The sequence below is a fragment of the Trachurus trachurus genome, assembly GCF_905171665.1.
Source record: "Trachurus trachurus genome assembly, chromosome: 22".
Taxonomy (NCBI): domain Eukaryota; kingdom Metazoa; phylum Chordata; class Actinopteri; order Carangiformes; family Carangidae; genus Trachurus; species Trachurus trachurus.
In genome coordinates this window covers 11,678,635-11,701,667 of record NC_139907.1, presented here as the reverse complement: position 1 = coordinate 11,701,667, position 23,033 = coordinate 11,678,635, and the positions used below count along the sequence as shown (strand labels likewise).

General features: G+C 41.3%; 1 protein-coding gene across 1 annotated transcript; it reads left to right on the top strand.

The window, feature by feature from the left end:
• Nucleotides 1-621: 621 nt before the first annotated feature.
• nrd1a (nardilysin a (N-arginine dibasic convertase)) lies at nucleotides 622-23,014 on the top strand. Its single transcript, XM_083997516.1, has 32 exons — nucleotides 622-671; nucleotides 1,379-1,661; nucleotides 2,282-2,534; nucleotides 2,842-2,923; nucleotides 4,153-4,306; nucleotides 5,020-5,093; nucleotides 5,273-5,368; nucleotides 5,562-5,684; nucleotides 6,740-6,797; nucleotides 7,514-7,587; nucleotides 8,029-8,098; nucleotides 9,209-9,286; nucleotides 10,280-10,400; nucleotides 13,004-13,062; nucleotides 13,311-13,365; nucleotides 13,458-13,562; nucleotides 14,051-14,174; nucleotides 14,515-14,601; nucleotides 16,200-16,319; nucleotides 16,479-16,530; nucleotides 16,812-16,962; nucleotides 17,670-17,797; nucleotides 17,969-18,131; nucleotides 18,295-18,326; nucleotides 18,603-18,741; nucleotides 18,873-18,920; nucleotides 19,035-19,087; nucleotides 20,105-20,188; nucleotides 20,429-20,519; nucleotides 20,783-20,899; nucleotides 21,927-22,016; nucleotides 22,125-23,014. The coding sequence occupies exons 2-32, from the start codon at nucleotides 1,438-1,440 to the stop codon at nucleotides 22,347-22,349; spliced, it is 3,330 nt and encodes a 1,109-aa protein (XP_083853642.1). The 5' UTR covers nucleotides 622-671; nucleotides 1,379-1,437; the 3' UTR covers nucleotides 22,350-23,014.
• The last annotated feature ends 19 nt before the right edge of the window (nucleotides 23,015-23,033 follow it).

Sequence of the window (23,033 nt, the reverse complement as noted above, 5' to 3'; positions counted from 1 at the left end):
GGGGGAAATACAGAGTGGTAGCCCTTTAATAAGAGCCTAACAAGCGTGTAAATCCTGGGCCATCTTCAAAAGTCAGGTGTAAAATTAACCCTCCATCCCTCGTGGCCTATGCCTGCCACCTAGCGGCCCCCCTGAACCAATCATCCCGGTTCACAGCCGTGTACAGGTGCATTTAAAGATGCACGATTACAATTTTTCACGGAGCACAGAGGCTGTCACGGCGGCTGCAGCTGACAAGACAGTGCAGTGCACACCCTGTTAAACTCTAAGGAGGTTTAAAAATAAATATATAAATAAATAAAAAACGACCAATTATGACATTTACCGGTTGTGACATGTGGTCGGTTGAACACTCTGTAGCTATAGCAGCCAATAATAATAAACAGATGGCGAACAGCTGCCGGTTGCATCCAGGTGGCCAGTTGTCGCTGCCTCTGTCTCGTCCCTGCAGTTTCCTACAATGAAACCACTCCTGACTAGTCACTGCACCGCGCACACACACGTGTGAAAGGCTCCAAACCAATGAAACCACGCCTCTTTGCCGCACAAGCCAATCAGGAGTCAGCATAAGGAAGAGTCCACTTCCTCTCAGCCAATCACAGCGCTCCTTGTTCGGACACACTCTCGTTCACATCTGCTGAGGCCCTTCTGCTGTGTGAGCCGGGAGGAAGGTATGGATATGTTGTTGTTGCACCGGTCTCTGAACTAGAACTACCCCTAAAAGTTATTCTTCTTTTTTTCTTGTTTTCTGTCGGGTTGAAACACCACACTCCCACCCGAGGCAGTTACAGCTTGTGTCAAAGAATATTTGTAATATGTTGACAATATTAAATTCTACTACTAGCTTGTAGCACTCATATAGTATTTACTTTCTCTCTTTTGTAAAGGTTAGAGAGTGAGAGTGAGAGAGTGGTGTTTTGTGTTGTGTTTTGTAGTTTGTGTTTCTGTTGCTTCGTGGATGACAGGCTTAGTTTTTGGTGGAGGTGGTCGTCGGTCTGGGTCGTGTTTTAGCTGACATCCAGCTGAATAGAGCGAAACCACCAGACAGCCTGTGTGAATAGCTGTATTGTGGGCGCTGGCTGGTCTGTGTGTGTATGTGTGTGTGTGTCTCTCTCTGTGTGTGTGGCAGCTCAGTTTCAAACCTATAGGCCTCTGCCATAGAGAGAGAGAGAGAGAGAGAGAGAGATAGTCTTGGTTAATGTGTGTTGTTTTGGTCCTACTGGGTCTGTGGGCTTTCATTCTCCCCTCACTCGTGTGTCAGAGAGGGTCTTCATCATAGCTCTGTTCAGGCTGACACGGTGTGTTGCCGGCCTGAGGAGTAAATTACCACCGGTGACAGCGAGCTGTCCTCTTGTTTATGGTTGTGCCTCACTGTCAGCCCGCAGTGCCAAAGCCTCATCACCACCACCACCACCATCATCATCTGTGCCGACGAGGATGCCGCAGACAAACAAGGCCACAAACGCCGCGGCGTCTGACTCCAAGGGCTCGGTCCAAGTAGTCGGAGCCTCAGCAGAAGATCCGGAAGAGTCGGTGGCCCGTGAGGTTAGCCCGGCTGTGGAGGATGCAGGAGGTGAAGGAGGGGGAGGAGGAGGAGGAGGAGAGGACAATGTTGGAGACGGCGAGATCATCAAGTCCCCCAGTGACCCCAAGCAGTACAGGTAGCTAAAGGACTCATCTCCTGCACTCCTCAGCGACTATAACATCCATACTAATGCTCTCATACTGGATGCACATCATTTCAATTAGCACTGCACTCTAGTTCTGCTGATGACTTATCTCCTCTATTTAGTTTGTTCTCAGTCATTGTTATTAATATGATTTCATGTGCTCTGATATTCATCAGGGGATAGATACACTTCTCTGTACTCATGAATGTGAAAGTGCTGAGAAAATGACCCAGATCCACTAACCCAGATCCTAAAAAAAAAAATGATATTGAGCCTCTCTTCCTGCAGGATCAGTGCAGTATTATTGTAGTTTGATGGGATGATTTCATGCTATAAGCACACACCAGTGCCTCTGGCCTCCGTGGGGCACACACACTCAAAAATTTTTGCAGGGAAAGAGCAGAGAGAGCAAGAGAGAGTCTCGAAGGGTCGCGGATGGAGTCTGCAAAAGACACATTTGATGTAACAGCCTGTTTTTGAAATAATAATAATAATATTATATATATAATAAACAATATAAGAACAAAACAATGAAAGCTGTAAAACATCATGGTACAACAGTGTTTTCTCTCCACGCCGTTTCACCTTTGACTTTACTTTACTCCCCTCAGGTATGTCGTGTTGGAGAACGGACTGCGGGCTCTGCTAATCTCAGACTATAGTGGGCCGGCAGCATCAGACGACGAGGACTCTGATGGAGAAGATGACGAGGAAGAAGGAGAGGAAGAAGAAGAAGGAGAAGATGAGGAAGGTGAAGAAGGTGAAGATGATGAATCTGGAGATGAGTCTGAGGGTGACGACCACGACGATGATGAGGATGATGACAACGAGGGGAAGAAGAAGAAAGCAAATGCAGAGAAACAGGTACCAGTTTTAGAGCTTGTGGCATTAAAAAACAAAACAAACATGTTTGTTGTAATTGGGGAGCGTGTGGACCAGTTCAACAGTGTGACTCAGTCGTGTGTGTTTTAACAACAATAGATCTCTTTGGCGTACTTCAATCAGGTTCCAGCTACAAAGGAAATACATGTTATTATAATCAACTCATTTGTCAGCTTTGGTCTTTTTTTAGAGGGTTTTGTTGACAGTGTTTGTTCTTTCAAGTGCACAGCCAGACTCCCAAAAAACAAAAAAATAAAAAAAACGGCTCCGTATCCTGTGTGTGTTTCAGTCTGCAGCGGCGCTCTGTGTTGGAGTTGGCAGCTTCAGTGACCCCGGTGACCTCCCCGGTCTCGCCCACTTTCTGGAGCACAGTGAGTAATTAACCTGAGATATTCTAGTCATTTCTTCAGAGAAGTGCTTCACGTTGTTTGTTTGACTGGATTTGCTTATTCATCCTCGTATGCATTGTTTCCTATCACTGATCACAGTTTTTTTGAATGCGTACCAGATGCAGTTTATTGCCCTCTTTGTCTGTTTTGTCTAGTTTTACTTCACTTAATAATAACTGACATCTCCCAGAATACCCTCCTCCTAGGGCCAGATTAACTCAGGCTGCGGGGCAAAAAAGAGCTGTTGGGCTTCTTTTGACCCACTTTTCCCTCTGCTCCTCTGTGTATTGTGTATCCACCCAATCACCTCCAAATACCCATTTAGTTCACACAAAAGACTACACAAGAAGCGATACATGCAAAGGATTTTCTGCATGACTGTTTTGGTCATTTATAAACCAGCTTTTTTGTTTCTTTTTGTTGTGAATAACAATATTGCTTCAAAATAATTTTCTTACCAGATTTAAACTCTGGCTCTCTGTGTGCGGGAGAGCCGTAGGATTACTAAGTTTCTAATGGCCCTCATCATTTTAGTTAGTATTGGGCTTTAGAGGCACATTTTACAGAATTTGGAGAACAAACGAATAATTAATTGACTACCCACCAAATTGCGCACATAAAGCATGGGGCTTTTAGAGCCCCTCAGAGTGTCCACTCTGCCTGGTTGGTCCTCCACTCCCAACTCCACTAATAGAGAACAGGAAAGAGCTTGTTGCAGTAAGTGTGGGCACGACGGCAAGAGATTTTTCCGGTCAAGAGAAGGCAAGACTCAGTCACGTCCAGTGAATTCTGAATTGCATTGCACTCTATTGATGCTGCTGTCAGTGGAGAAATTGTTAGATCTGTCTCCTTCCACTGATGTGATTGTTGAACAATGTCCCTAAATGGCCAGTCTGTAAAGAAGTCCTTTTTCATTCTTACCGAGTGTCATCAAAACTGTCACCGAATGCTCGCAGCAGTATCTAGAGCTATGTGTGCAGCCATATCTGAAAAAAAGAAGAGCTATCAAATTGTGTTGTGGCTCAGCTAGAAGTATAACACAACACTGTGTTTGGCCGGCTCCTCACATAAATAACACCATCGCAAATGCGAGGCACATCACCAAGAAGCTTTGGTGGATTTTTCTTTTAAATTCCTTACATGTTTGATTTATAATGTCTACTCTCCTCCTCTTCTCCCCCTCCTCTTCTCTCCCTCCCCTCCTCCACTAGTGGTGTTCATGGGCAGTGAGAAGTACCCCTCCGAAAACGGCTTTGATGCTTTCCTGAAGAAGCATGGAGGGAGCGACAATGCCTCCACCGACTGCGAGAGGACCATCTTTCAGTTTGACGTCCAGAGGAAAAACTTCAAAGAGGCTCTTGACAGGTGAGGAAGCATCACAAGGTTGTTGCTGTTTTTTGGAGCTGTTGCTCTGAAGAAGTGGACTTCACAGGAGAACCATCAGATGATTTACACATAAACAAGAAAGGGAGAAATAAAACATGTTAAACAGTTGCATCCCAACCACAAAATAATCTCTTTTTAAACACCCAGTGACACAAAAAGCCATTTCTTGATACTGTAATGCACACTGAGAAAACGCACCATCGCAACCTTAAATGTTAATCTGTTGGACAAAGATGGTTTGTGAGATGGTTCCGGCTTGTGTTACATCGTCCTCTGTGACTCATCTTATCCTGTCGCCCGATTCACATTTTCAGCTGTATTCCCACTGCAAATGTCTTCATCGTACATTATTGCATGATTTATTTTGATGGATGGCACCCAAACGCATTGCCCCAGCAGTATTTAGATACATCACTTTCACTAATACCTATCAAAACAAGGGGATGTGATGAATCATGATTAAAATGTTAACAATAGGAAAACAACAGTTTTATATTCAGGTCTTTGATGGGTAAAAGAAAAATATGGTGTAACACTGTCTTGCCGTGTGTACGAACAGACTGGCACGACATTGACTGGCTGAATCAGCGTGTGTCGTTGTCCAACTGATTGTCCCCGTCTCACCTGTGTCCTGTCCATCTGCCTGGCATGTTGCCCCTGATTATGGCCTCTCTGTCCTATCACCCGCTTAGGTGGGCTCAGTTCTTCATCTGCCCCCTGATGATCCGGGACGCCATCGATAGGGAGGTGGAGGCCGTTGACAGCGGTGAGTCTCTTGTCCGACTGAGAGGTTAACTCCCAGCTGTGTGCGCTAGGTGTTAAACTTTCCGTCCGTCAGCCCGCGTCGCTGTGCTCTCCACACGCAGCCCCTCTCGCACGCCATCGATCGGCGTCTTCCTCCTGTCGTCTTGAGTTTTTCTGTCTCTCCGTCTGTCTGTCTGTCAGAGTACCAGCTGGCCAAGCCATCAGACTCCCACAGGAAGGAGATGCTGTTTGGCAGTCTGGCCAAACCTGGACACCCTATGGGCAAGTTCTGCTGGGGTGAGTTGGCAAACACAACCACTGGGACACATAATACACGCAAGGGCCTCCTTGGGGTATGTTCAGCAATAACAAACAGGAGGACTGAGACCAACGCCAAGTTTCCTTTCTTGTTGATATCCCTACATTTGTAAATTGTTTTTTTTTTTTCCCTCTCTACGCTGAATTGATTGCTTACTTGTGACGACACCAGGGAATGCCCAGACTCTGAAACAGGAGCCAAAGAAGAAGAAGATCAATGTGTATAAGCGGCTGCGGGCCTTCTGGAAGAAACACTACTCTGCCCACTACATGACTCTGGCTGTGCAGTCAAAAGGTTAGAAAAATCAGTCCCTGTCATTACGTCTCAGCATCTAGACAGTTGGTAATCGATTTCATTAATGTCAAGTCGCAAATTAATTTAAAAAAATGAAAAAGCAATTTGCAGACTAATCAACAATTAAAACAATCATTACTCACAGCTCTAATAATGATTCACTTCATCCGTGTGAAGCCAAGTGTAGATAATCATTCCTTGGAATTGCTTTATTTCTCAAAATAAAGTGCAATTATATGTATATAGATTTTTTTCATGGTTTCACCAAAAATATCACATCTATTTAAATTCTGTGTACAAATGATGTTTTGTGAGAAAAATCATTGTCATGAAACTGCTGAATCTGCCATTCGTTGAAGTCGGATTTCTCATGTTGCAACGTCTTGTGTTTGATTACCGTGTCACATAACCAGCATTAGGTGCTATTGTAGAATGGTATGTTTTTCTGTTGCCATTGATACAGGGGTATTAATAGTTGCAGATTTCTGCAACGGCTTTTATCTGTGTAATTTGACACTGACTCTGTCAGTTACAATCAAACTACTGTATAAAGTTACAGAATATAAATATTTTGAGTAACAGATATGTACAGTATACACAGAAGACGTTGCACTGGTAATGTAGAAAACGGCATAAACATAAATACTCTAGCAGCATAAATTTAAATCTAAATGTCAAATGTGTAAACAAAAAGGCAGAAGTCTGGAGTCTCCATCTCTCCTGCATCAAGTAGCTGCTTTGCAGTTATAATGGGTGTTGATGCTGTTTCATGGTTTGTTTACATTACTTAGAAACACTGAATGTGCTGACATTTAATCAATATTTAACATCTTTATAATACATGTGGATATACATCTGTAATCTATAGGGTAGAACAGGTTATTGACTGCGCCTTGTTAATGGCCAGATGCAATCACAGCTACTACAGCTGCATGGAAATAAACCTCTGCATCGTACAAAACTCTCTTAAGAACCCAGAATTATTAGTTTGCAGCTGAATAATTGAGACACAGTAAAGCTGTAATCTATCCTCCTTCACTCTGTGTGTCCTTTAGAGAAGCTGGACACTCTGGAGGAGTGGGTGAGAGAGATCTTCAGCAAGGTTCCCAACAAGTAAGTATTGAAGGAGAGGCTCTCAGTCACAGCAATGAGCTGCTGCTGTGATATAGATTGAGTCTGAATATCCTTTGAGACTTTGCTCAAATGTAAATGTCAAGCGATCCTCCAGCTCTTTCTCAGCTCTTTTTTTAGTCAGATCTCAGATGTTGTCTCTCAGCAACATACACCTGAAAGGGATCATTCTCTCTACAGTCTAGCTGAATTGTATTTTCCTGCAGAGCCTCTCTTCTGTTTGCTTTGTGAGTCACTGCAGTAGTTTTTTTTTTTCTTGGAGAATCAACATGCATACTTATGTGGAAAACATGTAGGACTCAGTTTTGGGGGCTTTCATTTCAATTAAAGGATTACATGCTCCCGTATGAGTTGATGAAATTCCTCTCATGTATGAGCTCATAAAATCTTCTCAAACAAGTTCCGCTCCTGTAGTTGAACCAGACTAATTTCCATCAAGCTAACACAACATATGAAAAGTTGACATTTTGAAGTCACGTCTTGCAGAAACAAGCTGCTATTTTTGTGCTGTTTAAATAATTGTTGAAAACAGCGTCTTCAAAATGTTCTAAACGTTTTCTTGTTGAAAAAATATCCAGAGCAATTACATTATAACAAATGTTGACTGTTTTTTCTCCCTTATGACATCAGAAATTGGCTTTATATGAAAGTATGTGTTTATTGTGGCATTAATGAAGTCATCATTGTTGCTTCTACAGTGGTCTGCCCCAGCCAGATTTCTCCGATCTGCTGGATCCCTTTGATACGCCAGCCTTTAACAAGCTCTACAGAGGTACTGATCCATTTTACTGCGCACATCCGATCACAAAATGCACTCTGGTTGTGAGAAGCAGTGGTTCCCAACCTCTATAAAAGTCTGAGTCAGCCGGGAGATGATTTAAAAGAGATAGTATAAACAACATAATGTTTCTGCCTCTCAAAATGAGGATTATCTTTTCAGGCATTCTTCTAATCTTCGTTTTTTCTTATCAATTACTGGATGATTTTACCATTTCCCGGCCTCCAATAAGAGAATCTGTGGAGGGAAAAATTGCTGTTTGGCTCAGACGACCTGTGAACATTTGCAAACAGATAAGATTTGGCAAGGTCGCATAGCTTTGTTTTAATGGATCACAAGCCAGAGAGGTTGAGGACCAGCGCTGTGGAGGAAATGTAATCTTGCAGTCGGATATCTCTCTATCATGGTGTTTTTTCGGTGTTTGTGTGTATGCAGTCATCCCTGTTCGGAAAGTTCATGCTTTGAACATCACCTGGGCTCTTCCTCCTCAGGAAGAACACTACAGGTGAGGCACACACTAGACAGGTTAACATCCGACCTAATCTAGTGTTGCATGTTGCTGAGACTTTGATTTGTTCATTTGTATTTTCCAGACTTGATTACTGCCCTTCTGTTTGTTGTGCTACTAGTTGTTCTGAAATATCGCTGCTATAATTGATCATTAAAGAACTGATCACAGTGCAAACTAGAGCTGATTTTTTTGGACTTGGCCTTGCATGACTTTACTTATCTCAGCTAATTATACCACATAGAATAACACGCACACTTTGCTCCCTTGGTTCTGGTCTTATCATTACTTAAGTTCACAAAAAAATCAGTTGGCTTGGAGCGTGTGCTCACTGCACCAGGCCCTGCATTGCTTTTTAGATAGATGGATAGATGGATGGATGGATAGATAGATAGATAGATAGATAGATAGATAGATAGATAGATATACTTTATTGATCCCAAGCTGGGAAATTACAGTGCAGCAGCATTACAAACAGTGACAATAACAACACAGAATAAAAAGAACAACCTATACATAATAAAATAGCAATATAAAATGTAATACAAATTTATATGCAACAAATAGGCAGTGCAAAATAAAATGTAAAGTGCAGTGAACAGAGTGCGTAAAAACATAAGAAGTGCGTAGTGAAGCCGAAGCATGTTCGGTGTAAATCTTTAAATCAAGGCAGAAAACCAATCTTAATTCACTTCATTACAGCTTTGCCTACAACTTAGAACCTCCATCACCTTTCCAAACACTCCTTTAACCTTGGTTCATTTTTCTGATTTGATTAACTAACTTATTAACTAACTAATTTGCTTCTTTTTAATTGAAGAGAAAAGGAAATTGGTAGATGTGCAGCACATGGTGCAGGGTATGTAAGTGCATAGTCAGACAACAACTGTAACAGACTGTGCTTTCTCCTCACTTGAGAGAAATTGCATCAAAAGTGTTTGTTTTTCTTTTTTACCATGTCGCGTCTTCTTTCTGCAGAGCAGTGCTTCTTCATATAAACATAGAATTAGACCAGCCAGAAGATACTATGCTTTTTGCCCTGATTGTGGAGAGATTGCATCAATGTTTTTTGTTTCTCCTTTTCATGTGTTTCCCTCCTCTTTTCAGAGTGAAGCCTCTCCACTACATCTCTTGGCTGATTGGCCACGAAGGCACAGGAAGCATCCTCTCAGTGCTCAGGAGGAAGTGAGTGTTATTGCCTCTGTCTGTTTTGTTTTTTTCTGATTTGAGGGCACTCCAAAAAACACCAGTTAAAAGGTATTCAATTTGCTGGGTATACATGAGCTTTTTCATGCTGTGAACGAGCTGCGAGTCCAACCTTCAAACCATACACATCGCTGGCCCACTCGATGTGATTCATACATTCTCATCGCTGGATGTTGTTTTACAAGAGGATTTCAGCCTCTTGTTGCTAAGTGGCAAAGCGATTCGCCGAAGTCTGTGCAGTCCCACAATACCACAAGCTCCATCCAGTAGCCCCCTTCACCATCAGCACCACTCTGACTGTCTGAATGAATATTCCTATTTATTGTTTGTGCTGTTTTCACTTGTTGATAAATGACAACAGTGATATTTGAGTGTACTCGGTCTCGGCTCCCAGTCGAAACAAACCTGCCGAGGCAGCGGAGTGGCCGTTTTTATTGAGTTCAGACGATCGTGTCAGGGGCTGAGAGGCTGGTTTGACAACGTGGCCATTTTTGCCCCCTCCCTCCTTTACAGAAAGTAGGGAATGGCCTGTTTTATCTGAGATGCTGGTCAGACGTTTAAAGGGTAACATGAGTGTTTTTGCAGTTTTATTGCATTTACTGAAAAGCAGACAAATAGAAGAAGTATATTCTCAACATTACTCTGTGAGAAGTCAAACTTGTTGGGTGTGATTCAACATATTGAACATATTTTCCACTTGGTGTAGTAATGCAGTGCAGACTTAAGTGGAAAAAGTCGAGCTTTGTATGTGTGTCATCACACAACATGTTTTGGAACAGATAAATGTAGACATAATGTTCACGGTCAAACTCAAGTAAGTTTCACATTGTTGTCATGTTAAAATTCAAGAAAAACAAATTGTGATGCATGAAATGTTTGTTATTTGGCCGCTCGCATGAAGTGACATATTTGGTACTCACTGTCCCTAATGATGTTGTGTGTGTGTGTGTGTGTGTGTGTGTGTGTCTGTAGGTGCTGGGCTCTGGCTTTGTTTGGAGGAAACAGTGAAACTGGCTTTGACCAAAACACCACCTACTCCATCTTCTCCATCTCCATCACTCTCACTGATGAAGGTTTCCAAAACTCTTACGAGGTAAAGGAAACTCTCTGTTATATTTGTCTGTCCTTCCCATTTTTTTTTTATTTATTCTGAGCTCATTGAGACACAAGACTCGAACAATGAGACTCAGCCCTGAGCAGATGGAAAAAAAAGCAGCAGTTTCCTCATTCATCACCGCCTCAACATTCATCATGTCGATCACTTGACGTGAGATAATACAGAATCAGTGTTGCACTTGTTTTTGTTGGTGTGTAAGTTAGATGTACTCAACATGCACCCAGCCAGCCCATTTGTCTTATTTTCATTAATACAACAACTTCAGAGAGGCAATCCGTGTTATCCGTTGCCATGACAACTGTTGGGTTAAACAGAGAGGCAGGCAGTTTATAGCGATTATTCAGCAGGAGCACTGTTTTCTAATCTTAATGGGGGAAAAAAAAAAAGTTTCAGTCAACAAAAACACATTGAGAACAGATAAATACATGCAGCAGCCTTGAGGACGTTGTTTACTGCGATGAAGAGCGCTTCATTCTCCACTCTTTCATTCAGAGAGGACGGACTTGGAGTTGTTTGGATCAGAGGATGCTACTGTAGCTTTCTGAATCATAGTGCAAAGTGCAAATGCAGGCAAGAGTTGTTGTTGTTTTGTTCCCTGGAGGTGCACGGCACACCCGAGGCTCCATGGCAACGATGTGAAGTCAGGACTATGCATCGGCGCATTGGCATCAGCAGCTGTGTCAAGGACAGCTAACAGTTAGCGTCAGTGTTGTCAGGATTAATTGGACAAATGTGTTGTTTTTAATTGTGCTTTTGAAATAAATGTACTCAATTTGGTTTGAGTAGATTGTGTGCGTGCGTGAAAAGTCAACTAAATTATAATCAGTTGTTATGACGACTGTTGGCTTAAACCTTGCTAGTCCGCACCAGAAACACTTGTTCCTGTTTTATTGCTACATAATCAATGTCAGCATTAAGAGCGTTTTAATTGCCACTTTTGTCATCTTACAAAGAGCTTCTATAACGTAATTATTAATGTTTTCTTCATGTAGAACAACCATTAACTAGAAGAGAAGACTTACCCTAACACATCTGCCTCCTTCTATCCACATCTGGGCAAGGTCATCCCCAGAAGTGAACAAGCAAAGTGGAAAAGAAGAAACCAATGTGGTTATATGATGTTTTTATCATCATATGTTATAACCTTTATTTAAACTATATTGAGGAGCAACCTCATTTTGCAATATAGCTGAGACAAAACACAAAACATTTGAAGCATACAAGCATATCATTGTACATAGGCTCTGTCAGAATGAATACTCACATCACCAAATTCAGTGCAAGCACCAAACCAATCAGACCAATAATTCAACTGTGCTCAAATTCGACTCATTATTTTCTTACTTGTATAGCCTACCGGTCGGGCTGTTTCTGTTTAATCAATTAGGAAATTAGTTGCTGGAAACATCCCTTCTGTAGACGGCACTTAACTCCGTCAGCCTTGACACCCTTGAAGTTGCAGTTTGCTGCTGGATTATCAGTGTCGTTCTGATCTCATTAGGCAGCGAGTCATCAGCATATTAAACTAGTACAAGCAAGAAAAACTCACTTCACCTTGGAAAAATGCTACAAAGGCTCCGGTTGTTCAAAGAACTGGTTTCATTTAATCAGTAGCTCATTGTGCAGACAGAACAACTTTCAACATGTTGTACATCTGAATTCACAGTATAATTAAAATATGTTTTAAAACAAAAAATATGAAAGTATAAAACTAGAATTAGAAGTGGACTTTTTTTTTTTTGAGAGGACGCTATTTGCATGGTGAGCAGACTTGGACATAAGATGGAGACCACTAACCTTTCTGTAGTCTGGTCTGGTTGCCTGGAAACTGGTCTTGGCAAAGAAAAAGCATACTTCCCAAAATGTCAAACTATTCCTTTTTTAACGGCTAAGTGTATGCAGTTCAAAAGTTAAATATAACCTTAAAATACCTAAAATACTACAAAAATAATTACAAAGAGAATCATTAGCAGAAAACAAAATGTGCTTTTAAGTGCCGAAGGTTCACCATTTCAGTCAGCGCAGCCTCAGGGAATCGGCTTCTTTTCTGAATTGCTCATATTTAAAATCCAGTCGCTTCTACTCTGTTGCACGCACCCCCTGCCTGCACCCACCGAAATGATGAAAGTCACACTCTCCTGCATCCTCCTCTTACAAACACGTTGGTCAGGACTGTGAATTCTTCTGTTTGTCGTTAAAAATTATTACTCCTAAGGCGGAGCTGACATTTTCATCTCCATGTTTGAATCTCTAAAAGGGGGCAGAATAAATACACACATTACTTCCTGTTTAGTATTTAAATGTAGTCGTCTTTTCGCAAAGGATTGTCATTGCTTGTTCTAATGACTATAATCACATAACCGTAGCTGGCGTGATTGGCAGCCTCTCTCTTGCGTCAGTGTGACAGTTATCGTTCATCAGCATTAACACTGCATTTCCCTCAAGCCCCGTCATTAATGGTGACTAAAAGGGGGGGATTTTTACAGTAATTGTAGCAACCAATGGATGTTGGTAATTGTTTCATAACGCTCAAACACTTCAAGTTATGACGTCTCACTCCTGTCAATGGGCTTTCACAGGTGACACACCTGGTGTTCCAGTACCTGAAGATGCTGCAGACACTCGGACCACAGCAAAGGTAATGGCTCTCTCTCTCTCAAACAGTCATAAAAAAAACAGCAGCATTGAAATGTACCAAAACTGCCCTTTATGCTTGAACACAGTTTTATTATGTTCAGCTTCTAGGTACACTTTAAGGCATGAGGTGGTAAATACTGCTTTATATCACATAGCGTGACAGGTTAATGTATTATGCTGGCTTTTTGTCTATGTATTTATGCCACTTATTATAATTCTGTCCCTGTATCTGTTTGTTCACGCTTTCAGAATATACGAAGAGATACAGAAGATTGAAGCGAATGAGTTTCACTATCAGGAGCAGGTTGGAGTCCAAGCAAATGTTGAATGTTGAATGTTAAACGGCAAAGTTCATGTTGTGCCACGTCCACTGAGACTGATTTTCCTTTGTGTCAGATTGACCCCATCGAGTATGTGGAGGACATTTGTGAGAACATGCAGCTGTTCCCTAAAGAGGATTTCCTAACAGGAGATCAGCTGATGTTTGAGTTCAACCCAGAAGTAAGTAGTCCAGTAGTTAGGGGAGTGTTTTTTTTTCTTCTGAAATCCAATATTTCCTTTTTTAGATAAAGACGTTAATGAAACAGGTCATTCAGATGTGGGAATATAAAGACGTTTTTCCTGTCTGATATGATAATGAGTTTGCAGCCCACACCTATTCATATTATGACAGAAATATATTTGCGGGACTTATTGGTCGCTATCTTTGATTGTTGGATATTATTTTGCATCAAAAGTTACAGTCTAATTGTGGCTTTGCATATTTTCTGTGATGGCAGCAACGTCTTTTAAGTTTTTCTGCTTCTTATTGTGATTGACAGCTGAAATAGTTCTCACATAAACAAGCAATCTAGAAACGGAGGGGAGGGGGGAAACAGTTTACTCAACTCTCTTTTGCTGAAAACTTGACTTTTTTTCCTCTCTTTTTTTTGTCCCTGTGTCTTTTTCTGTGTGTATTTGTCTGTGTCTGTGTGTCTGTATGTGTGTAGGTGATCAGTGCAGCTCTATCCCTCCTCACCCCAGAGAAAGCCAACCTGATGCTGTTGTCACCAGAACATGAGGGCCAGTGTCCCCTCAGGGAGAAGTGGTTTGGCACGCAATACAGCATGGAGGGTGTGTGGTTTTTTCTGTCTTTTTTTCTCTCTCTCTGTATGTGTGTGCGTGCTTGTTTACTGTCAGCGCTACAGCTCCTGCCCACAATGTTGGGATTCACTGAATACATTGTCTTTCTTCCCCTTGTGCGGTGATATAATGCAGAGAGCCTGCAGTAGAAATGCCAGCATTTATCTCTGTCTTGAAGATGGGGAACAATGGTGTTGGAACAGCATTTAAATAAGACATTGTGCAAAACCAGTGTTTCACTTGTGTTGCAATAAAGGCTTTAGATTATTTGATTCAAAACACAAATCTAAGCCACAAATATCATGTGTTTAAATGTTTTCCCCTCCCACAGACATGCAGCAGGAGTGGATGGAGCGGTGGACACAACGTCTCGACCTTAACGATGACCTCCACCTTCCTGTTGAGAACAAGTTCATCGGTGGGCGAATACATTTCTTTGTGCACTAATGTATCTTTCTTTAACCAGAAAACGCTGCAGGTATCTGAAAAGTGTCCAACAAGGTGCAATTTGTACTTTTCTCTCCATTCAGCTGTCTGACGAATAATTACATGTATTGACCAAGCTGAGAGGAATAGGGTGTTTTGGTAAATGGATCCTTCCATTTGTAAAACTGCCTTTTGAGAGACACAAGGCACACGCAGGAAATTCTGTCTTAGATGGTCGAACTTTGTGCAGCCAAACTCATCTCATGTGTAGTAGGTTACATTTGTATGGCACAATCAGATTCTCTGTAATTGACCTTCAGAGAGAGACACTTAAGTAGTTAAAGGGATATCTTTTAATAATTATTAAATGATGCTAATATTAGTTATTCACTACTGTAGTATTGTGCTAAAGTAAGGGCTAACATGGTTCAAAAGTAAAAGCGACTTTTGACAGAAATAATATTATTCCTCAATTCAGGAGGCTACAGGCTTTAATAAGTGCACTGAAGATGAAGGTCACTTAGTTTTTCAACAGAACCAGCTACGACTATTAAACCAGTGGTTAATGGCAGCACTCAAACAGGCAGCTGTTATTATATAAGGTGCTTTTAGATGCCATTTAGTGCAATTGTGTTGGGTACGTTTATTTACTGACCCAGTGGTGGCGCTAGAGCAGACGAGGTTAATGATTTCCAAAGTTCACCTTCAAGCTCACAGACTAGAGATGTCACGATTACAGATTTTCTTGGTACGATTATTGTTAGAAATATAATCACGATATTACGATTATCGTGATTATTATGCATTAATTAATTTCACAACACTATGAATGTGTAAAATCAAATATAGTCAAAATATGATTAGATGACTAATTGTATACTACACAAATATTTGAAGTATCTATTAATATATGGCCAATTATTAATCCCCCAGGGGAAATTTTTGAAATATTCAAGTCATTAATTGTCATCTATACCAAATGTTTAAGTTTATAATTTATATCTTTATATATTATATCTTTAAATTCCCACCAATTCAGTGTGACATTAGGTAAATTGACATCAAACGCAATTTAACGAATAACAAACATTTTTGGAAAGTGCCGATATTTAGGAATCTTTGCGATTAATTAATTGTGGCATTTAATACCACGGTTAATTGTGAAAACAAGTAATCGTGACATCCACACATACTGACATCCAGTAAGTGGAGTGCATTAAATGAAGGTCAAGGTTTTGTAACTCTAACACGGCTCAACATTCAGCTCCTGTACTGTTCTGGCTAAACGTTGCGGCTGATACATTTTGACATTGTGTTTATATTTACTCATTTTGGACGGCCACTGCACCACACGCCAATCCTGATGAAATGAGACGCTGCGTCTTCACTTCCCAGCCCAAGGGTTGCTGAATCATTTATTGTGGGGAGGGCGGGGTGGAGGAGGGGGTCAACATCTTACTCTTACTGTGCTGACAAGTTGCTGCATGTTTATCCCCAAACTGTATATAGTGTTGTTGAAACTCACGCATTATTTATGAGATTGTACCAAGTGAAATAATGCTGATGTGCTGTTTATGTCCGTTTGCTCAGCCACTGACTTCACCCTGAAGCCGTCTGACTGCCCAGACACAGAGTTCCCTGTCCATATAGCCGACAGCGACAGGGGCTGCCTGTGGTACAGGAAGGACAACAAGTTCAAAATCCCAAAAGGTAAGATGCTTAGAAGTGATTGTGGTGTGTATGTGTGTGTGTGTGTGTGTGTATGTGTTATTGTACTGTGTGCATAATTTAGCACACAAGATGTTTCTGTAAGACATTTAATATCGTTAGAGAGGTGTTGACACCTGTTTGTCCTCTCTCCTGCTGCAGCCTACATCAGATTCCACTTAATCTCTCCTGTAATCCAGCAATCTGCTAAGAAGTAAGTTCACACTCAGATGTAACCTTGTTAAAATGGTATTTGTTTTCTTCACCCAACACACATTAACATTTGCTACAGTCCTTTTCTGCCACCTCTAACTCTCTCTTTTTTAATTTGTTCCTCTGCCTCTCCTTTCCTTATTACTTTATTATAACTTTTACTTTCTCTTTTCTCTACCCCCCTCCCTACCCTCCAACTCTTCTTTTCTCCCTCTCACCTTTCTCCTTCCTGCTCCCCTTCTTCCCTTCTTCACCTTCCCTCCGTCGCTCTTATCCTGGCAGTGTGGTGTTGTTTGACCTGCTGGTCAACATCCTCGGCCACAACCTGGCAGAGCCGGCCTACGAGGCTGAAGTGGCCCAGCTGGAGTATAAGCTGGTGGCCGGCGAACACGGCCTGGTCATCAAGGTCAAAGGATTCAACCACAAACTATCAGTGAGTGAAACAATGAATTGAAACTGCACATACACAAACAGACACTTGTAATTAAATGCATGAAATCATATTGACCTTGAAATAAATGTACTGTTTCACAGTGGCACAACCAGTACTGTGCATGTATAAAATGTAATTTGTCCCAATATGTACAGTATATATTATGATTTTAGATATGTAGATACTAAGGGAACTGTTTGATGCCGTTTTCTAGAAAGAGTCAGGTATCATAAATCTTTCATTACAACTTTATTGATCAATAACAATAGAAACAGAAAAACATAATTTGACCTTAACAAGGAATATTGGACATTTCTGGTGGACAATATTTATCATCTAATATTTTTCAAAACCTGGCAACTTAACAGTTTGCCGTTTACAGTTTATTTTTGGCTTTACAGTAATCAATAAAGCATTACAGGAGTGTTTTTGACATTTTGGGGAACACACTCATTAACTGTCTTGCTTAGAGTTCGATAAGAAGATCAATACCACTTTTAACTGCTTAGATTTATCTACACATATTCACAGTTGTGCATAATCTGTTGCTACTTCATTCTGAAATTGTATTGTTCATTGTAAAAACTCCAATGAGACATAATGTGATACCTGCATAGCTGTATATTAATTCCAGTCACAAACACAAATGTGTTGTCACATTCTTGGTAATGACCGTCGCTCTGTCTTTCTGTCATTTCCGTGTGCAGTTGCTGTTCCACCTCATCATTGACCACCTGGCTGATTTCTCTGCCTCCCCTGGCGTCTTCAGCATGTTCTCAGAGCAGCTCAAAAAAACTTACTTCAACATCCTCATTAAGCCCGAGAAACTCAGCAAGTGAGTTGTCTGTCTCCCGTCTCGTTTTCCTTTGCTCTGGCATTTCCATCTCGCTGTCCGATTCATCACCAAGTCTATGATGCCTTCTAGTGGTGAAATGTGCGGGAACCTTAAACAGATGAGTCTCCTCCTTTTGCTGTCCTCATCATCCCTCCCCCCCCTCTTTCTCAGGGACGTGCGTTTGTTGATCTTAGAGCACTCTCGCTGGTCCATGGTTGAGAAGTATCAGGCTCTGTCGGCCGGTCTGACCAGCGACGACCTGATGGCGTTCAGCCGGAGCCTCAAGGCCGAGCTGTACGCTGAGGGGCTGGTGCAGGGGAACTTCAGCAGCACTGTGAGTAGACATCAGTCAGTACGCACATAAGTGGATTGATTAACAATACTATTCGAAGCTGCATCTCAGTGTGCTTGACGTTGCTCTGTGTGTGTTTTGCCGTCTCCCTCTCCCTCTTATCTCTACCTGTTCATTATCCCTACTCTGTGTTTCCTCTCCACAGGAGTCGGTGCAGTTCCTGCAGTATGTCACAGAGTAAGTCAGCTACAGCACTGAGTGTGCTCCCTGTGCTCCCTAATGAGAACACTAATGCAATACAATCAAATAGATTAGTTTGCTGCCATACACAGTAATTTACATTAGCTTTAGTTGTTCAATCCATGATTCCCTTCCTACCCTCTTCTCTTATGCCTTCTCCTTTATTTGCGCCTTTAAAACTGTCTCTCTGCTCTGTTTTCCTCTACTACCATTCCTAATTCAACCCCCTCCTTCTTCTCATCCTCCCATCCTCCCCCCTCCTCCTCTTGGCAGTAAGTTGCAGTTCTCCAAGTTGCCAGCAGAGGTGCCGGTGATGTTCAGAGTGGTGGAGCTCCCTCTGAAGCACCACATCTGTAAAGTCAAATCACTCAATAAAGGAGACGCCAACTCTGAAGTCACCGTGTACTACCAGGTACACACACACACACATCTGCAGTCCATCAGGCCTTTCATATCTCTGACATCTTGAATTTAATACCCACCAGGTTTAGCATCTTGATTTATGCTCACTATGTTTACCTCCCCATTGTACCTTTCATCTAGTCTGGCCCTAAGGCCTTACGGGAGCACACGCTGATGGAGCTGTTAGTGGTGAGTTCTGATGTGTTTTTATTTCCTTTTCTCCACCTCATTTCTCCATTTGTTCCATCAAGTCATCCCACAGTGCATCTTAACTCTGTTTTTTTTTTTTTTTTTTTTCCCCAGATGCACATGGAGGAACCCTGCTTTGACTTCCTCAGGACCAAAGAGACTCTGGGGTGAGTTATTCTACTTATGGCTCCATTCACATTTGTGGCATATTGGAAAATTAAAACACTTTCTCCTATTTAGCATTTATAAGTATTTTACAAATATGGGGGATAAAATGGCGTATAACAATACAATAAATGCAGCAATGAGGAAAGTTTTAATGTACAGTTGTCCACAATTATAATGATGAATATTTTATATTAACACAACTTTATTTTACAATGCTCATTCAATATCTAATCATACACAGGCCACAGAAGGGGTTTAATGCTAATGCATTAATGAACACTTGTATCTGCATTATAGTATGTCAATACATCATTTATTAAGTATGTTAATACATCATTTATTAAGTGTTTACTTAGTTCATTAATTTCTAAATATGACATTAGTCATATTTTCAAATTTAATTAGTTTTTCTACCAAGATTGGCAAACAGTTGATTTTATTTAAAATTTAACATTTTAAATGTTCACAATTCTTGTGTCATTTTTTTGTAATTATTCCTCAGCTTTAGGGATATTGTTTTGCATATTTTTTAATGTGCAAAATGATCACAATTTTATATAATACTACCTACTTGAATATATTCACAACTACTGTATTTAAGATGAGTGTGAATAATTCATGTAGCAGCAGTTAACTTTTATTGTTGTGGACTTTTTTGTTTCATTTTTATTAAGTCCTGTCCAAAGGAACAAGTGTGAGTCGAACTTGTTAAGAGACTGGAGACTGGATTTTTATTGAGCATGTCTAAAATGTGTGAGAAAGCCTAAAGCTGTTCACATTTACCCACACTTCAGTCTGTCTCTTCAGTCAGCTACTACATGATTAAATTCCTCCTTGCTTTCCACACTGGTTACATTTTAGATTACAAAGTAGACCAAGTCAGGACAGGTGGGACACTAACTTTTGGAAAATGTAATATACTTTCTTGTCTAGTTATTTTTCATCTGTCTCAGTGCATCTGCTTCTCCTTCACCTTCTCTAATCCGAGCTGTCTGTCCTCACGTCTCCCGCTGCAGGTACCATGTCTACCCCACCTGCAGGAACACCTCAGGTGTACTGGGCTTCTCTGTCACCGTGGAAACACAGGCCACCAAGTTCAAGTTAGTCTACAACACAATCGTAACCTTTCATTCGCCCAAAAGCAAGATGCGATTTATCTTGACCGCCTTTCCAAAACCACGGTGTAATCTATCTTACTGTTCATCCAAACCTGAGCTACAATTTATCTTTGTGGCCCTGGAAAGAGAGAAGCCAGTGGAACTGATGAATGACTAAAGGAATCAAATACACCCCATAGCCTATAATATGTCTCTTTCCCCTCATGAACTTTTTTCTCTCAGTACCGAGCTGGTGGAGTTCAAGATTGAAGAGTTCTTGGCTTCATTCGGGGATAAGCTCAATGCTCTGACCGAGGAGGCCTTTAATACCCAGGTGTGTGTCTCTCCGTGTGTGTGTGTATTACTTTGTGTTTGTGAGTTTCCTGTGGTTATGGAAAAGGTAGAAAAGTTACAGCAAATGATACACATCCAGAAACTTTTAGAAATGTCAAAAGTTCTTTTTCAAGTTACTTTTGAATTAATAAAACATTTTCTAACTGTGTAAAACCTGGTTGTATAAGTAGAAGGGGAGTGTGTAGAAATCCTTCTGCTAACCTTGTGTGTACGTGTGTGTGCGTGCGTGTGTGTGATGTATAGGTGACTGCTTTGGTGAAGCTGAAAGAGTGTGAGGACACTCACCTCGGGGAGGAGGTTGACAGGAACTGGGCTGAGGTGGTTACACAGCAGTATGTGTTTAACAGGCTCAACAGAGAGGTAAGGACATCACACACATATACACACACAAACACACAAACACACAAGCACACACACACTCACCTTCAGCCAAACAGACAAACGGCCGCAAACATCCACACACACAACCACACACACACACAAGCACACACACCAAACAGACAACAGACAAACAGACAACAGACAAACAGGCGCAAACATCCTATTTATGCTTAAGGGGACCATGTATTGATTTTATTCATGACCCTGCTACTAAAATTACCATAAACTTTTGCATGGCAGTAATGTATGGGGAGATATTTTACTGCTGTTAAAAAATATTCCCGCATTCTCTAACAACACCGTCCGCTGTTAACTGACCGTATGCACCTTGTTCTTTGCATTTGGCCCAAACCTCCGTGCATGTTTATGTGTTTTTCAGCTTATTTGGAAAAGATGAGCACCACACAAAAACAAACCTGAACCCTGGCTCCATGTGCTTCACCTTCGTGACAACAGTTTATGTCAAATCACTAAGCTGCTTTTGAAGCTGCATGAATGATTCATTCCTCTAGAGGCAAGAAGAACATGAAAGCAAAGACAAACAGCCACAACATATAACCTCTACAAATAACCAAACAATTGTCATTTTATAAACCTAGCAGAAGCATAGCAGCGACTTTATCAGACTGAGATTTGACAGGTGATCAGACATGTGACTCCAGTGGGACAGTAACTCTGCGTTTAGCTTTGACTTGGTCTATCCACCAACCCCTGAGGGAAAATATCTGGCTGTTTGGTGCTGAGAAGTCTCTTAACAGTTATTTAATGAACTTATGTAATGACAGTGAGACTGAAGCAAACACTAAATGAGGTGTTAAAAAATTGAGATAAAAGAGGCTTTAACTGTGGGTGATAATTCTGCGATTTGGCACCGCTTTCACATAGTACGCGCTCATTTGAATAAGTGTTTAAAAATACAGACAAGGTTAAAACTGTCTGTGAAAGTCACGCGTCCTTCTGCTCCACCTGTTTTTCTTCTCACCATCAGTGTTTTCTTTTTGTTTAGATCGAGGCTCTGAAGCAGATGACCAGGGCCGAGATGGTCTCCTGGTACCATGAACACCGAGGACAGAACAGCCGCAAGCTCAGTGTGCATGTAAGCATTGCCTTCTTCTATGTATGTGTGTGTGTGTGTGTGTTTGGCAGAGAAAAAGAAGGCTATTGTGCATTAAAACACCATACATACTGTATCTGTTTCCTCTAGGTGGTGGGATTTGGTGCTGAAGAGAATGACGAAGAAGGCGGGGGTAAAAAACAAGAAGGAGAGGAAAACAAAGAGGAAGATTTAAGCGGCTCTATGTATGGCGAGGTGTCTAAGCTCACCTTCCTCCCCGCCTCAGCCAAGATGTCAGGTGCCACCGCTATCATGGACATTCCTGCTTTCACTGAAGGCCTGCCCCTCTTCCCTTACCACAAGATACTCAAATGAACTCTTTCTCAGACTATATGAGACAGACCGGCGGAGCTTTGCCTCGTTTCGGGGACGCTGCCTCATTAGAGATGCAGGCACTTAATATGTGGAGGTGAAGGAAGGTTGAAACAGCTTGGCTCCTTTTCTGGTCCTGGATTCTGTCTCTAGGGGTCTCGGCTGTAGATTTTACTTACATTGTGTGCATAAGAAAAAGCCTGGAAGTGATGATAGAGTTTTCTTTTAGCTAAGTGATAATCTATTCTGTTTTCTCACACTCAATTATTTTATATCCTCAGACACCAGGAGTGTGGGAGCGCTCCATTTTCTTTCCCAGTCTCACACTGACTGAAAATCTTTGAATCAAATTCTCATTTATTTGGTTCTCTGAGCTCTGCTGCTCTTACAACACTGAATCTTTTGTCTTTGCCGCTGTTTTTGTGTTGGAGCCCAAACTGAGTTCAATACAGTCAAAAAAACACAAAAACAACAATAGACACATAAATACAAATCAACTGTGAAAACTGCGGAAATGATAAGTCCTGTGAAATCCAGATGTATTTGTTTGATTGGCTGTGTGCTGGATTTTAAGCTCTGCTGTGCACTATTGTTGTTAGCTGCCCTGGAGGGTACCATGGTATGAAACTGTGCAAAGAAAATAAATCAATGAGTGATGAATGAATTAACTGAGCCTAGAGAAAACAC